Source organism: Pygocentrus nattereri, chromosome 3 (assembly GCF_015220715.1).
Source record: "Pygocentrus nattereri isolate fPygNat1 chromosome 3, fPygNat1.pri, whole genome shotgun sequence".
Lineage (NCBI taxonomy): Eukaryota > Metazoa > Chordata > Actinopteri > Characiformes > Serrasalmidae > Pygocentrus > Pygocentrus nattereri.
The window spans coordinates 4015214-4033507 of NC_051213.1; the positions used below are offsets into that span (position 1 = coordinate 4015214).

The 18294-nt window shown below is 40.6% G+C and overlaps 1 protein-coding gene across 6 annotated transcripts in view; it reads right to left on the reverse strand.

Annotated features, from left to right (window-relative positions):
- The window catches only part of ntng1a (netrin g1a), a 234467-nt gene that overhangs the window by 32144 nt on the left and 184029 nt on the right, over nucleotides 1–18294 (reverse strand). For 4 of the 6 annotated variants that reach the window (XM_017725259.2, XM_017725258.2, XM_017725262.2 and 1 more), the window contains exon 5: nucleotides 16593–16619. In XM_017725259.2, the coding sequence (XP_017580748.1) occupies nucleotides 16593–16619 (27 nt within the window). Of the gene's footprint in view, nucleotides 1–10281; nucleotides 10327–16592; nucleotides 16620–18294 lie in introns of all 6 variants that reach the window. The other 2 variants (XM_017725261.2, XM_017725263.2) reach the window with 1 other exon arrangement.

Below are 18294 nucleotides of genomic sequence, written 5' to 3' on the forward strand. Positions count from 1 at the left end.
ATGGAGGGATACATGCAGTGAGGCCAAATAATCCCCCAATAAAACCAATTCTTTTCAGATTCAGACTATTTTCCCATCATCAAAATTCCATATACATCCCAGAAGATAGATGTAGGTTCATTGGTGGTTCTGGATAGCTCTACAAAGCTGGTAGTGTTTGAAAATGGTTTACATGAACATTTACTCAGTTAAAAAGTTGCTGAATTCCACACAAATGAAATGTTACATCAACTGAATCAAATGAATCGTGTAAATATCAAGCAACCTTTTCTTCAGAACCAGTTTGGTATTTCAGCATAATTTAATTAAACTGTTTTGGAGCTCACCAGCATGTTACCCACAATAATTATCTAGAACTTTGGAGTATGTACTTCACCCTTTTTAGTAAATATCTAGAATTTGAGAATTGTAAGATAAAGCTGTACACTGCCTCATGTCTGAGACATTGATTTACGATAGTTTTGGGAAGACTTTGACCTAAACTTTTGGGGCAGTCGTGGGCTGGAGGTTAGGGAGCTGACCCTGTGACTGGAAGGTTGCCGGTTTGATCCCTAGCGCCGACAGTGACACTGAGGTGTTCTTGAGCAAGACACCTAACCCCCAATTGCTCCCCAGGCACCGTGGATAGGGCTGCCACCCACTCCAGGCAAGTGTGTTCACTGCCCCTTAGTGTGTGTATTCACTAGTGTGTGTGTGGTGTTTCACTGCACTGATGGGTTAAATGCAGAGGTGGAATTTCCCTGTTTGTGGGATTAAAAAAGTATCACTTAACTTAAAATGTGCTTTTTGAAGGCCATCTATGGTGGAGAGATACATGCAAGGTGCTGTGAGGCAAAATATTCGCCCTCAAAAAAATCATATTATTTTGGATTTATCTCTATTTTATCTTCAGCGATGTTCCATATAAACTCCAGAGACACCTGTAGGTTCACTGGAGGTTCTGGATAGTAAATGAAATGTCTATATCTGCGTTGTAGTCAAGGCGACCCCTGGTTCCCATCACCACCACTGTGAAGACATCTGAACCATCCCACACCAAACCCACTCTGGATCAGACTGTTTACATCTCACACGCTCAATTATGGAGAAATGTAAGCATTCAAGCTAGCATGAGTGAACCCGTGTAGAGTTCCAACACTTCCCAAACTGATTATTCCTAGAGAACATTCTGCGGTCCATGTGTGTGTGTGTGTGTGTGTGTGTGTGTGTGTGTGTTTCGACGGCATACACGCGTGGCATGCTGGGATAGCGAGGCTGGAGTTAGCAGCAGGATGACAGCCACTGGCACGGACACAGTCTGCAGGTCACCTTAAGAGTCACGAGGAAGCATGTTTGTTAGTGAGGCGCATTGGCTTGAGCATACACTGAACTGGAGGACGATGATGATGGAGATGATAAGGACGATGATGATCATGACTGGCGAAGAGAAGACAGAGAAGAACGATGTGACGCCTAGGAGAAGCATGACTCTAAATCATGAGGGGATGTAATTTTCAACCTGGGCTTGAAATTTACATCGACAGTATGGGGCTTTTCACAGTAATGGATTGTTATCTGACAAAGAAAAAAAATGGAAAAGCGGAGCTGGAACTTGGAGAGGATCTATAACAATAGCCTACATTTCCTAAACCCCAAAAATAACACACCTTTTCAGGTCACGGATAGGAATGTAGCATACCCTACCTATCAGGAAACCACAAGGCCGGTAAAGTTTTTCCCTTTTTTCCTTTTCCACTGTATTGATTCTGTCAGCTGTACCATGAGAAATGGTGTGTCCGTATCAGAAATAACTTTCTTATCTCTTCATTTTCTATGAAAAAAGGAAAGTTTATTTGGGACCCTGCACCAGCTTGTCCCAGTTTCAGAGCGGCTCTGGATCTTAGGCACAATTTCTTGGGTTAAAAATCCCAACAGCCCTCAGGGCTGACCCTGTTTGTCCTGCCGTGACTTTGTAATCTAGCCTGATTTCAATGGAATTATGAGCAGTCATGTTAGACTACGCACAGTTGAAGTCTGTAGACTCGCACATAGCCCTAACCTTAGAAGTTACTTTGGGAATAAATCTAATTTACACAGCCCCAAAGGTAAATCGGCCAAGGCATGTTCAACACTGGAGCTATGAGGCTAATGGGAAAAGAAAACTATGCTACGTAGCTAAAAACACTAGTGCCGGAAATCACAACAGCAAGTCAATTTGAGATTGAATCCATATTGTTTTGGGCAATTAATCCAGTTGGAACTTTATTAATTGTAGGGCTAAACACTTCCATTGTTTGTTGACCGCATTAGCCTTATAGCTCTAGTGCTAAAGCTTAAGAAGCAAACTTCAGACACCAAATATGTCTTGGCAGTTTGTCTGCATTTGGGGTGGCGACCACTATATTCGATTTTTTTGACAAACTATCTTCTTTACATAAGTTGGATAAATAAATCAACTCCTGAAAAAATTGAACTATGTTGGGATTATCCAGCACAACAGCTCCAAACCCAACCAACAGGGGCAGTCGTGGGCTGGAGGTTAGGGAGCTGGCCGTGTGACCGGAAGGTCGCTGGTTCGATCCCCAGGGCTGATAGCACATGACTGAGGTGTCCTTGAGCAAGACGCCTAACCTCCCAACGCGCCGTGGATAGGGCTGCCCACCGCTCTGGGCAAGTGTGCTCACTGCCCCCTAGTGTGTGTGTATTCACTAGTGTGTATGTGGTGTTTCACTTCATGGATGGGTTAAATGTGGAGGTGGGACACTGATCCTCTGTTCTGTAGCCCACAGACTGCACACATGGCTTCTTAAATGACATCTATAATAATTGGTTGGATATGGCCTCCAATAGAGCTAATAGGTCAGTTCCACAAGCTGTATTGCTCTTATGCACCCCCTCTGGGGCAGGACTGCCGCCTCAGTAACTCTGACCTGACAAGGATGGACCACAGTGGTGGAGATCCCACCAAAGAAGCACCAATCTCTCCTTAAGAAGACATCACATTGCATAATGTGGTAATTTTGAACAGCAGCCAAGCAAACAGTAGAAAGGTGTTCTTTAGGACTTTACACCTGGCTCTGTGGAGCTCTCACAGTTAGAACTCACTGGTTCTTTGTAGTTAGGTACTATAGAGGCGCACTCGCAGCCTAGTATGCTGTAGATTGGGGTTCAAGTCTCTGTTTGGGTGGTGAAGCTACACTTATAACAAATATATCTTATCAAGAGTCTATATAGAACCATGGACACTTAAAGAACCAGTTTCATGATAAAATGGTTCTTTGCATGAGGAAATCTTTCCTCAGATTGATGGAGAATGTGTTGTGCATGGTTCTATGTAGAAAAAAAGGGTTCCAAGCTAGACACTGTAACAACAGCAAAACTCTTTTTTTGGAGCTACAGACAATCGTTTTCACATAGAACCATTTTCAGATACAACACATCCACCACCAATCTGAAGAACCGTTCCACTTAGCATGGAGAACTATTTAAGCATGCGAAAGGTGCTTTGAGTATTCATGGTTCTGTGGAGAACCACTGTCTTTACCAAAGAAACCTTGAGGACCCATCTTTTTTAAAAGCGTGGTATCTTTGGCTGCCTCTTAAGACCTTAAGCTACATTCTTAAAAAATGTAGAGCCAATTCTCCAATGGCTCTTAAGTGACGACACTGGTTCTATACAGAACCATGAACACTCAAAGAACCATTTGCATGCCCAAATGGTTCTTCAGATTGATGGAGAATGTGCTGTATGTGGTTCTATGTAGAAAAAAAAAGGTTGCAAGCTGAACATCTTAGCAACAGCTGAACACTTTTTGGTGATATAGAACCATTTTCATATGTAAAACATTCTCCATCAATCTGAAGAACCATGTCACTTGGCAAAGAACCATTTAAGCATCATTTGAATATTCATGGTTCTACATGGAATCACTGTCTTTACCCAAGAACCCTTGAGGACCCAACTTTTTTGAAGAGATCTTCAGCTACACTATTAAAAAGTTGGTTCTCCAAGGGCTCCTTAGTAAAGACAGTGGTTATACATAGAACCATGGGCACTCAAAGAACCATGTGCATACTTATTTGTTTCCTTGCACAGTGAAGTTGTTCTTCAGATGGACGGAGAATGCGTTGTACATTGGTCTATATAAAAAGGGCTATGAGATAGAAGTCTTAACATTAGCCAAACCTTTTTTGGTTCTATACAGATCTGTTTTCATATATAACACATTCTCCATCGATCTGAAGAATCTTTCACCACGTTCTGAGTATTCATGGTTCTATATGGAACCACTGTCTTTACTAAAGAACCCTTAAGGAGCCATCTTTTTAAGAGTCTCTTTGACTGGTGTGGATTTTAAAATATGCAATAAATTCAATTCAATTCATTGTTCATCTTTTCCTTTGAGCCCCTCCGCTGACCCCTACAATATCGCAGGCCTGGGCCCCCCTGCTGACCCCCCACACTGTTTGGGGCCAGGATTTGGATTGAGGTCAAGCCTCTTCCAAGGTCTCTCCAGACAAAAACATGTTTACAGCCAAAACATCCTGGTGATCAAAGTCCAAATCTGCCCGAATGTCCGCAAGTCCACATCGTCCAACACATCACAGACCGCCGCTCTAATACTGGACTCTGGATCATGTTCACTCAGGAAAAGATCATTATGGAGATACATTACAAACTTCGTTCACATCCAAACCCGGATCATCTGAAGAGGCCATCTATTAATCAGAATAATCCAACAAGACCAAAGCTCCAGCTTTCCAGACAGAGATTAATCCGAATCCTAGATATGCAGAATGGAGAAAATCATCAACAGCGTAATTTATTCCAAGATTAGGATTAAGCCGTGTCCAAAAAACAGCTCCAAATCTTCTGATGGATGAATTACAGTCATTACAGCCCTCCTGCAGCTACTCAAACACACGCCTGGGTTCTTATTTTGGGACAAACTTTAACTACGACCAGAAAAAATACTGTTCCTGCGGTGAACCAACAACTAAACGCTCAAAAAAACAAAACTACTATACAAAGATGCTTCTTCAAGGGTTCCTCAGTGAACGCAATGGCTCTATTTAGAACCACAAGGTCTACATAGAACCATTTAATGCTTAAATGTTCTTTGTATGGTGAAATGGTTCTTCAGACGGAGAATGTGTTGTATCTAGTTCTATATAGCACCAAAAGGTTCCTCTGTTGTTACAATGTCAAGCGACAAACCCTTTTTGGTGGTGTATATGACCATTCTCAAAAAGGTTCTATACAAATCCATATATGACACATTCTCCATACATCTGGGGAAAAAAACATTGCACCAGGCAAAGAACATCATGAAATGGATCTAAATAGAACCATTCCCCCACTAATGAACCCTTAAAGAACACAATCTTGGAAATTTTTTGGATTTTTCATCTTTTGCATGCTTTAATGGTTCTTTACATGGTGACGTGGATCTTCAGATTGATGGTGATTGACGGAGTGTTCTATTTGGTTCTATATTGGTATTGCAACAATAGCAGAACCCTTTTTGGTGCTATATAGAACCGTTTTCAAGATACAACTGTATACAACACATTCTCCATCAATCTCAAGAACTATTTCATAATGCAAAGAATACAGTATTCAGGGTTCTATATAGAACCACTGTCTTTCTGTCTTTACTACAGAACCCTTGAAGAACCATCTTTTCAAATTATATATATATTATATATAAAACTATGTAATATAAAGGTTGTAGAAAAAAAATGTTCTTTAAAATCTTTATAGTTTGCCAAAATATTTCTTTAAGGAACAGAAAAACTGTTTATTCTCAAGAACGCTCAAAGAAATATTACGATTATAGGTTCTTTCCGCATTGGAAGTGAAGTGCGTAAGGTTCCACTCTTCTCCTTTTGGTTCTTTTTGGTTTTAAAATAAAATGAGGTTCCAGAGGGAGGAGTGTGAGCAGTGGTAGAGCATAGCAGGAGCTGAGCCAACACAACAAAATGAAATGAACCCCAATAAGCAACTCAGTGTTTACATTGCTTTCCTCACCAATACACTCTTATTGCTCAGAAACCTTTTGGCTTCTTTACATGGTGAAATGGTTCTTCAGACCGACGGAGAATGTGTTGAACATGGTTCTATATTGGTAACATTACTACAGCAGAGACCTTTTTGGTGCTATATGGAACCCTTTTTAAAATAAATCTATATAGAACCATATATAACATGTCCATCAATCTGAAGAGTTGTTTCATAATGCAAAGAACCCTTTAAGCATGCAAATGGTTCTCTTCAGGGTTCTGTACAGAACCTCTGTCTTTGGTGAAGAGCTCTTGAAGGATCATTTTTTCTAAGAGTGTATCCTTTGAAAGCACTCAGCGAAGTACAAATCCACCAAATTTAACTTGTAACTTGTTATTGTAACACTGTCCATGTCACTAAGGAGAAACCCACATCACATTCACATCTAGTACAAGAGGGTCAGTGGTTCTACTGTATACACAGGGGTACCAGACAGAGAGAACACACCAGGATTTGGAGAGTAGACCAAGCTTCTTGGAGATGTACCACCCTGCAGAGTTCATATGATGCACTTAAGCCTTAGAAGTCTAAAGTTTCCAGTCTATTTCTGACTCAGAGCTTGAGGAAACAATTGGTTTGTTTCTTAGTGAAAAAGTTATTTCATTATAATTTGAATTTGATGAAAAGTTATTTTTGTGTGCCTGGTTGTTTTTCTTATGGCAGAAATAAGAATAAAATATTGCTTTTGCTATTTTTTTACATTGAAACAAACAGAAAAAGTCAGAAAAGCCGACTGGAGCTTGCGAGACAGAATGTACATAAAAGGCAAAGGTAATTATTATGTAACTACTATGTGATTAATCATATAATTATGTTATTACATTGAAAGGCAACGGTAATAACTTCAGACCTCTACGAAGTTAATAATCTCTTCTGTAGCCCTGGTTTAAGTGCACCAGATGTTGTGAATTAGGATTAGATCTCCAATGAGTTGGCAGAGATTGCAGATTTCCAGGAGGAGGGTGGGCAGTTGCTAGTTTAGGGTCAGGCCAGTGGCTTTGAGGACCCCAATCACTACGTATTCAAGGTTTCTCTAATCCAACACAGTTAATCCAACTCATCAGGAAACTTCAGGCTCTTTAACAGCGGAGTCAATTGTGCTAGAGTAGGATATTCAAAGCTTGGGGTATTGAGAACCACTGGGTTACAGCACCAGTCAAAACCTTGAATCTTTTTATGATACACTTTGATCCACAGGCTTATGCTTACATACTGCTTCTAAGGCAAATTCCAATAATTTGAGTAAATTTTAAATGTAGAAAAGCATTCAGTGGAACCCAAACAAGTCATTTTCAGCAGCAAATAAGGTCTCAAGCCTAAGCTTTCTGGAAAAGCACACATTACAATGGTTCTTAAAGGGTTCTTTAGTAAAGACAGTACTTTTTTTCATAGCCATGGGTTCTATATGACATCATTTATTGCTTAAATGGTTCTTTGTATGGTGAAATGGTTCTGCAGATGTTTAAAGATAAGGTATATGACCCTATATAGAGCCTTTTTAAAAAAAAGGGTTCTATGTAGCATCAAAAAGTTCTACTATTGTTATGATGTCAAGCTTGTAGCAACAGAACAACCCTTTTTGGTGCTATACACACTTTAAAAGGTGTTTCTTTAGCAAAGAAAATTCTTCTGCATGGCACAGTGAACACTCCAAGAACCATTTGCATGATTAAAGGGTTCTTTGCATTACGAAAGGGTTCCTCAGAGTGTTAGAGAACATGTTGTATATATATATATATATATATATATATATATATATATATATATATATATATATATATATATACAGTATGGCACCAAAAAGAGTTTTTATATTGGCTTGACACCACAACAATTGAAGAACCTTTTTGGTACTTTATAGGAGCGTTTTCAAAAAGGTTCTGCATGGAACCATTTAAAGCACATTCTCCATCCCGTTTAATGCTACAAAGAACCTTTTAATCATGCAAAGCATTCGCTGTGTTCATGGTTCTAGACAGAACCATTTTCTTTACTAAAGAACCCTTGAAGAACCAACATTTTTAAGAGTGTAGAACCACATGTAACAGATTCTCCATCAAGCGGAAGAATGACTTAAGCGTGGATCGGTTCAAGAGCTCATGTCTCTAAAAAGAACCATTCTCTGAAGAACCATCTTTTTAAAGTAAACATCTAAAGTGGCTCCTCATGGAGCTCCATTAGAAAACACCAAGCAAAGCTACCAAGCTACATCGAGGAAAAGACTGAAGAGTCTAGACAGTTTTGATGCCTTCACTCTTGTTGCAAAGTGTTGAAAATAGTCAAAAGGATGCAACTCTTCTGTGAGTAGCTGTGTCCAGACTTTTGACTGGTACTGTAGGTGCTGTGTGTGTAGTGGGCCTGGTTCAGACCCATACAGCGGGGAAGGGGGAGACGGGCCGGACCGACCCAGGGGAACTCAGTGGGAATCTCAGTAGTCCTACCTCTCTTACTGTTCGCAATCTGAACAGAGGGCACAGTTGACAAAGCAACTTGAGGAGCTACTGGACAAAAATAAAAGACAATAAAAGAACAAAAAAGAACAATTAAAATGAGAAATTAACCAATTAAACGAGGCATAATTAACCAGTTTAACAGAAATAAACAACAATGATACTGAAACATGTTTCAACACAGGAACAAAATATTCCTTTCATGAACATGGAGTTGTGAATGTGTTATGCCAAGATGCCGTATGTCCTGTTGTAATTGTTCGCCACCCAGCGGAACCAGTTTATGGTGGGTTCACCAACTGATGAGATACAGCCCTGTTCCATCAGTGTCGTAGCTGAAGTTTCCCAGCTCTCACATAGACTGTACTTATCTAAATGGGCTGTATCCTTCATAAGGATTGAGGTCTGTCAAACAGCAGATGCTTGGCTGGCACTGTGCAGCAGACCTAACCAGGGTCAATATGGGACCAAGCATCATCATTGTCCCATGCATTGGCTCAGCAAGAGGTATTTAACTCAAGTTAAAACATTTAACTACCTAGTTAGCTAAGGTTACCTCAGGTACACTTAGTAGTGATACAACAGTGTTTGGTGACCTTATTCTCACGTGGAAGAGTAAATAATTCACTAATTGGTGTTCTGTCGATCTGGGGGTTTCTCAGTAATAATGGGTCTCATTCACTGGTATCTTCCTAAATTAGCTTTTATATGTGTTCTTGAGATAAAGGTCCTAAGAAAAAGTTTACATTATGTTCTTAAACTGCAGAATGGTTCACACTTTTGTGCTCTGGAGCGTGTGGAGATTCTGTTCTTCCATAAGAACAAATCCCAGATAATAAAACATTGGTCAATGTCAATCTTTGTGCAATCGTCTTGAAAACTGTGCAAGTTTTAAGGAGAAAGAACAGTTGGTGAATGAGGCCCAATGTTAGCTTCAACTGGAAGTGTTATCAAAGACAGAGGAGAATTCTCATGTGAAGAGAAGAACGAGAGCTTGAGCACTAATAAACAAACATAATTCAGTGCTGCCCTCTAAAGGTGTTATTGCACTTGCTAGAAGTGTTTGTTGTTCTTGTAACGCTTCTCTGCTGTCTTTCATTATTGAGTCCAACGGTGGAGAAAGTAAAAGTGCTTATTTTCAACATTGGGAGGGACATGTCCCTCCACACCCTCCTCAGATTACGCCCCTGACCCCAAGACAGGACTGTAAGACTGTAAGGAACCTGGTTGCCAGTCATCTCCAAGACTTCGCACTGTAGATTAATTCAACATTATCTGAAATCAATCCTCGCCAACGCCCGTCATGGAAACCTTGGTTCTGCAGCTGAGCTCAGATAACAATGAGAGACTCCCCGCAAGCCTCATACTATCCTGCTTAAAAGGGAGCGTTTGACTGCTGGGAGCCTCTCTTTGCGTACGTGTGTGGTTTCTATAGTTGAAGATATATGGGGAGCAATGTTTCTTATATTTGCAGAAGGCGCAGCAAATCTCAACGCTGCTCTCAGACCTGTCAAAGCCCCCTCGTACGTGAGCAAGACAAAAAAAGGCAAAAAAAAGTTTGTCCATTTGGAGGTTGTCAGACTTTTCGCCTGACAGTACAGCAAACGGGAAACCCTGCTAAAACTGGTAGGCTGAATCTCAGGTGATTTCATTTGACTCTCACTACAGACTCGAGATTTCTACCTGTGGCAGATCTGGAGGAAACCAAAAGTAAAGAATAAAATAAAAGTAGAAAGGAAAGAAAAAGAAAAGAAAGAGTATTTGGTCTGAGTTGGAAGTATGTCCTACCTTGGTTGCGGTTAGCAACGCCTAGAGATGAAACATTCTGCCGGACTGTATGCAATCAGGAGAGACGAGGAGTTGTTAGAATGGACCTTGTGTTTAGTGATCAGTCAGATGCACTAACAATGGATCTAGGTAGGACCAGGTGGACACAGAGACGGCTAACACATACAGCTACGGCTTGGGTTCTGCATAACTCTCTTGCACGACAGAGAACTGCCAAGCCTGACAGAGAACAAGCAGTAGATGCATCCCAAACCAGTCACACACGTCCTCCGGGAGATTGTATGTAATTTGTGCATGTTTCATGGCTTCGTGGCTCTCTTGGCATCAAATGAGATGATGGCTAACAGCGATAAACCAAACAAAATGAGAAACCTAGAGTTGGGTCTGTGTTGCTGAGACGCTTGCTGGGATCACTGAAGTTCTACATGCCTTGCACGCCGTGTCCCTCTATATATAGAAAGCCGCCACGTTTGGTTCAATTCATCAAATCGATTATTCAGTCAATATCTAATTACGCTATATTTCTGGAAGAAAGAATAACACTGAATTAGCAATGCAAGAGGCGCCGAAGGGGCTAATGACGGATCATCGGGCAAGACCTTGTAATTACATACAATTTATTATTTCCTCCAAGAGAGGTCGGAAATGTCAGGTGTGTTGGACGGCCAGGGATGAAGCAGTCTGCTGTCAAGCTCAGAGGCAGCATGAAAAACCCTCCTGCCCCATTCCTTCCACTGAACCTCCCCCAACATGAAGTAGTTAGCATGTGTTGCCTCATTCCTGACCTTGCCGAGTACAGGTGCAGAGTGAAGGAATTTCAGTGCGTACGTTTGGAAATGTAGCCTTCCTTTCTTTCTCATTTAGGTGGTGCTGTGTTGGTGGGGTGCTTTCACAGTGCATGCTGGAGGGATGGCGCATGTGAAAGAGTGTTAAAGTGTTTCTAGTGCTAGTGCTGCTTCTACTCAGAACCTGATAAGAGAGGTCACTGTTATCTGATTTGCTTTGTGGGTGCAGGGATTTTTCAGTTCGAGCTCCGATCCGTGTTTCATGAGGGAACTAAAATAAATAATGCTTAGGGTAAATGAGAACTTGCTAATCTGTTAGGTGAGGTTGCGATCAGAAACCTTCTAGCATTTCCCTTCCTTCAGATTCGGGTTTTGATGCAAAATTGCTTGCAGGCATTCGGTAGAGAAGGATCAGTTCAAGACCGTCTCTTGTTTTAGAGAAACAAGGAGGCATTTACGATCAGCGATGCAAGAATCATACTTGTGTTGGCTATTTGGTCTCATCTAGAGGAAAGAGAAATGCTGTTTCTTGCAGTGTTTCAATGGATCAAGGTAAACCAGACAGAAGGTCTGACAGAGAGGACCCCCTTCACCATGCAACACCGCCAGAGCTAATATCAGTCTGACAGAACCTGAACTTCAAGCGATGAACTCTTGTGACTTTCCTGATGTTTGCTCTTCACTGTTACTTTCTCATAAGGCCATGGAGCAGAGATGCTACTGGGGCTATAAAACACCTTGATTCTGCATTAGGGGCTGATTAGCTGTGATGTTCTTCACACCTCTTCTGCATTCATTATTTTTTGCTGGGAAAAGATTTCAGGTGAAATCAGATAAACGAGGAGTGACGGAGTTTAATTGGTGCTGCTCCTTTAATGAAATGCAGCCCCGTGCAGCCAGAATTGCATCTTGAAATATTAATTTCACCCTAATGCCCGCAATAGGCAGGTCTCGGCAAGCTTAATAAACTTGAGATAGAATTGAGAAAAGTCAATAAAGGATTCAATTATCCTTAAACAACAGCAGAGAAACTGCTGTGTTCGTCGTCTTGTACTTTTTTTTTCCTGGCCGTTCTGTTCGTGCTTGTAATCTTGCCCCTTTCAAGGACTCTTGCCACTCCCTGCCTCTCTTGTTTAGGCCAATGGTTCTCAGCCCTGGTCATTGAGAAGCGCTGCTCTGCAATTTGTAGGTTTTTAGCATGTCTAAGAAAACCTTCTCAACTCACGAAGGGCTTGTTTATGTGAAGGATCAGGTCTTTCTCAATGTAGTCCATAGAGCCTACCAGAGTGTCCATGCTTTGGCATTCACATAGCTCCCAATACACCAGCGTCAAGTGTCATAAATGATCTGTTCAGGTAGATTGAGAGCTAGGACAGAACAAAAATGTGGACCACCTGGTGGGCCCCAAGGACTTGCTTAAGGAGCTCAGCTCTACCACACCTGAGCCAACTAAATGAGATAATTCACAAGCCCTTCCTGAGTTGAGGAAGGCGTGCTTTAGCAGGGACAACACTACAATCACTACACCACACTTCTTAAATGGCTTCTGGCTTGAACACGCAGTTCTACTCCTGAAAATCTTCCTTTCTACCAAATCTTACATACTTATCCAACTAATCAAGTGGATTGATGATCTGTTCAAAGTTGTAAAGGAACTCTTCAAGACAGTAGATCTCCAGGAGCTCACTTTTAAAAATAAAGGTGCCAAAGGGGTTCTTAGGGTTAATGGAAGAACCAGTTTTGCTTCCCTAAAGACTCTTTTAATCAGTAGCTCTTAAGAGAGCCAAAAATGAAATAAATGGGCGTGGAGAACCTTTATTAAAGAACTTTTACAAAATGTAAATGTTTTAGGAAGAACCATTCAAATGCTATAAAACCTTCACATTATGTGAAGATTCTTCAAACCTTTGAAAGGCTCTTCTTGGGTTCTTCAACCAAAAGTGGTTCTTCTATGGCATCATGCCAAGAACCTTTTGTAGAGCCTTTTTTTGAGAGTGCAGGGTTGCTGACCACTGAGATAGATCCTTTACATTAGGTGAAGCCTATTTATACTTTGAAAACGTGTAGCACTGACAGATCCCATTTACAAAAATGGTTCTTTAAAGCAGTGGTCCTCACACTGGGACACCCAGACATTGCACATGTTTGTTCTATGCCTAGGTGTTGCAAGTTAGGTTGAACCATCTGGGGGTATCTAAGGGCTGGTTTGAGAACCACTGCTTTAAAGAATGATCCTTTAAAAGGTTATATAAGTTCTTCTACAGCATCGTTTTAAAGAACTTTGTTGGCACCTTTATTTTTAGGTATGTAGAATTTGCAGAGCAGGGGTACTCCAGGCCCAAGGTTGGGAAGCACTGGTCTAGTCCCTTCCTTCATTTAATGAGCTTTGTGAGAAGGTTAATAAACATCTCACTAGCTTCAAATTCATATCTCCACTACTCCTCAACCCTGCACGGCGTCCTGAATGGGAAGTGGTTCCTCTGTGCGCTACGTGGACACTCATGAACAGAGAAAGGAATGATGGCTATGACCCACTGGAAATCAGAGGAAAGACATGCTGCTGAACCTGAGCACGGCACATGCAAACGGACACATCATGACACACAACGATGGAGGGTGAAGGATCTGAGGAATGAAAGGCTGTTAACTTGGTCCAACGTTCATTTCTTTCAGACCTGAGGCACTGGGCAAGTCTTGGCTTTGGTAATATATTCAATTTATTAGATTGACCCGTAGCCACCTGCCCTGCTTCTGGAGATTTCTACTACTTTCAGCTTCAGCTCAAATCTCACACTCTTAATCCAGCTGGGTGACGTCATATGAATACAGAATCTGGTGTAATCAGGTGTGGTAGAGAAGGGTTGGAGCTACATTCTGTAGGAAGTTAGATCTCCAAAAGCAAGGTCAGTAACTACTGATTACCACTAGACTACTGGTACACTGTGTAATCATTAGAGTTGCACTGATGCCACTTTTCAAGGACAAATCTGACACCAGCTTGAGCTCTTTTGAGGACTTGTGAATACTGATTTTCGGCTTTACCAGGGGTCTCAGACTCAAACACTAAAAGGGGCATTTTCAATCATTGACTGACCATTGTTTATTCAAAAATACACCAAATGGGGCTCCCTAGTGGCGCAACTGTCTAAGTGTTGGCCCTGTCATCAGGAGATCGTGAGTTTGATCCTGGGTGATGCTGCAATCGTCCGTAGCCAGGAGTCCAAGAGAGCGCAATTGGCCTCGCTCTCTCTGGGTGAGATGATGGCCCACCCTTCTCCCCCCATCACTCAGCGTCTGTTAACTTTCCTCCGAGCGCGTTCAGCTGTCCCGTGACGTTGCGTGAGCGGCAGTTTGAAAAGAAGTGGTGGCTGGTTTCACAGGTCTCAGATGAAGCCTGTTCTGCCTTCACCCTCCTAGTGTTGATAGGGTTGTGTGACTGGGGGTGTCCTAACTAGTGGGTGGAATTGGAGACGACTAAATTGGGGAGAAAATCGGGTAATAATCTGAGCTGCTGAGCTCCTGTTAAGCATTTATGTTGGATGAACTGTGGCTGGAATGCAGCAAGTGTGTTTGGAGATACGACTGGTGTAGAACTGTGTAGAATTGTGGTGTAACCGCTGTCCCATAAATTGTTTTTGGGGGAGGATAGTCAGAGCTTCTAAGTGGGAAGGGGGGTTGAGGGGCTCGATTTCAGTGTGAAGCATTGAAGAATGAGCTGCTTCAAGATCATGAGACTTGATATCAACACATTGAGATCAACTCACTACGCTTATATAGAGCCAAAGCCTCTGACCTTGAGCTGCTCTACTGTTCAAACGTTCAGAATCACTGTTTTGCTGCATATTAAACCAGTTTTGCTGCATATGTGTATAAAATGACTCTAATATTATGCTAATATTCTACAGGTTTCAAACACTTAATCGAAAGCTGTAAAAATGAAGACATTACTGAAGAATAAACAGAGCTGTAGATGATTGTACAGTATCTGAGAAAGCTGTATAACAGAAATAAAGAAATTATAATAATAATTCTATCTAGAATGCCTCATTTCTGAAAAGTGATGACCAAATCTCTCTAATCAAATATAACTGATCATGAGAATTCTATGCCAAATTAATTACTATCAATAGACAATTGCAGTTTATAATTTAATATATTTTTTTTGCCATGTCAACTTTTCATAGTTCTTTCATTTGTAAATAAACCACTGGTTTATGTTTTAGTGTTTAGCTCATAATATTTTAATAATCTGTTAAAATTAGGACATTTTTAAAGAAGAACAAGGTTTCAGATGATTCCACAACATCTGAAAAAGCTCTATAATATTGAGAAAGAAATGATAATAAAAGTTATATCTAGAGTGCCTAGAATTGGTACAAGCCAAACAATCACCTTGCTGATCAAATAGCTAATCATAAGAGTTATATGCCTAGAAATGATTCTAAATAGATAAATACAGTCTATAATATTATAATATTGTAATAATTATTCGAGTATTATAATGTAATATAATAATACACTATTTTTGCCATGTCAGCTTTCCCAAAGTAGTTTAAATTGTGAAAAAAACTAACACTGGTTTACGATTCGATGTCTAGTTTACAATATTATCTAGACTCTATACTATATCACAAGGGATTCCAAACTTGTGAATGGTAGTGTGAATACTGATATTATTTACAGAACATGCTGATTTCAGGGTTGATGTTTTAAGGCCTGCACAATCAGTACAACTCATTTATATGACTTGGGACAAATATGTGCACCAAATATATAACACTAACCAAGTACTACCAGTTCTATTGATGCAGCTCTAAGAATAAACAATTATTGCGGATATTTCCAGGAGCAGCACCTTTAACGGCTGATTTTTTATTCCAGAGAGGCACAAACACGACTTCCACCCAGGACCTGAATTGGACGGCGCTTTGTGCAGAGAATAGAGGCGCGTTTGTCCGCCCCGTGGAGAAGATTCCAGAGAGCCCCGTGGGAGAGCGGCTTGATGTGGAAACAGCTGGGCTCCGAATGCACTTTGACTTGTTCAATATTTCTCTGGCTCCTGTTCTGCTATTGAGCCTCCCAGCTGCAGTAACTCTAGCCGTCTGCTGGCTCTCAGGGCCCCCGGCTGGACTAGATAATACCGCACGCTGCCGCATTGCTCATATTAAAATGACCTTTTCCTCATCTTACTTGTGGAGAGGTCCCGGGCTTCAATAAGCGCATGTGCCATTTATTTATAATATATATGAGGAGGAGAGAAAGAACAAAAAGCTGCCCCTCAATAGTGGTTTGTATGCATAAGAGGCATTTCCTCTCTTCATGGCTTATTGCAGGAAAAGTGGCGCAACCACAGTGAGATAAACTTGCCGTAATGAACACTTCCCAGCCAATCACCCATAACCACCCAGTTAGGCCTAAATCAGAAATGAACGTTTGACAGCCAGTGGACTTCTGCATGTCGTGGCAAGCAAAAAGCCAGGCGTCGTGCAGCGTCTCCGTTTTATTGCTTCGGAGTCAGTTACTTACTGACTGGGCTGATGTTGTTTGGAACACCTGAAAGAGAAAAGAGAGAGAGAGAGAGAGAGAGAGAGACAGAATGAGAAAACATTACTCTGATAAGACTGAAAAAAATAGGTTCTGAAATAAAAAACAACCCAAATGATCTTTATTGCTTTATTCCATTTCATTAAAATTTTTTATTACGTTTATTTGTGTTGAACTTTTACTATTTTTCTTTTATTCCTGCTTTTATTTGCTGCCTCTCTTTACAGCAGTTTGATCTGAAATGTACGGAATGAAAATGTTTTTTTGTCTATTTTTATTGTTATTTTTATTTTTATTTTCATGGGTATTATTGTCAGACATATATACACACACAGAAAATGAAAGTGAATAATAGGGACAGCAAATACAGCAATAGCTGAAGCTCTTGGTAAGTGATGCACTGCCTGCTTTAGAAGAAAAGAGTGAATGTCGGCGTTGCTCCCCATCGCTGGAACTCTTGGTGAGTAAAAGGATGAACCTTAATGATGAACTCGCAAATTTTCTTCTAGACTGGCAAGCAAACCAGTGTTAAAGCTTAGCAATAGCTTATAAAGGCAGCTGATTGTGTTTGGAATATGAATTTGACAGGTTCGTCTTACAAATTGCTCCTTTAAAGAACCCGTTTTATAAATAAATGGGATGAGTGAGTGTGAAGAACCTTTTAAAGTATACAGAAATTGAACGTCCAAGAACCATTTAGGAACTTTATATCAAGACTGCCCGAAGCTGGTCCATGAGCACCCAGTAGCAAGTTATCCTAACCCACCCCTGATCATAATAAGAGAACTATATATATTTTATACTATATATAACTTAAAGTATTTGTATTTTTCTTTTACAATTGTATATGTTTTAAATATTTTGTAACAAAATATAATATACTGCAAAAAAATGTTCTAAGCTCATTTTAAGATGATTTACTTCATTTCCAGACATTTTTTTGACCTGTTTTGAGTGATTTTATTACGTATAATGATCTCACTATGATGGCAGATCATTTTGCTTGTTTTATTAAAATGTGCTTGCAATCAGTTACATTATCTGCCAGTACAGTGAGATACCTTTACATAATAAAATGACCTAAAACAAGTGAAAAGTGTCCATAAATAAGCTAAATAATCTCATAATAAGTGCACAACCATCTCGAAATGGGAAATATTGGACACGTCCACTAGATTTAAGATCTTTTCACATGACAAGACACATTTTTTGCAGTGTGTATTGTAAAATGATTTTTGAAGCCCACCTGCTTTCTTCTGTCAGTTTACTGTATGTGTCTTTTGGTCCTGAGCCCAGCACAAACACTGCATTTTGGCCAAAACACTGGGGACCCTTTTCAATATTTACACCTTTATTGTAGTTTCTCTGTTGCGCAATGCCGTCTTTCCACACAGTGGAACATCAGCTCAATTATCATATTTGCTCGTTACGTCTGTAATTGTGCAGACGTAATAGGTCTATATTTTATTCATGCGGAAACATTTGCTTCAAGCTAATTCAAAGCAGAGTTTCTTCGCTGCCCTTTAAACTGCGTCTGAATCGCTTGTTCCGAATCCAAATACACTTCCTCAGCTGTCACACTGAATAAATAATAAAAATGCTAGACAGAGAGAGACAGAGAGAGACAGAGAGAGACAGAGAGAGACGCACAAACGCTCGGGATCACGCTGAGATCAGCTCATGG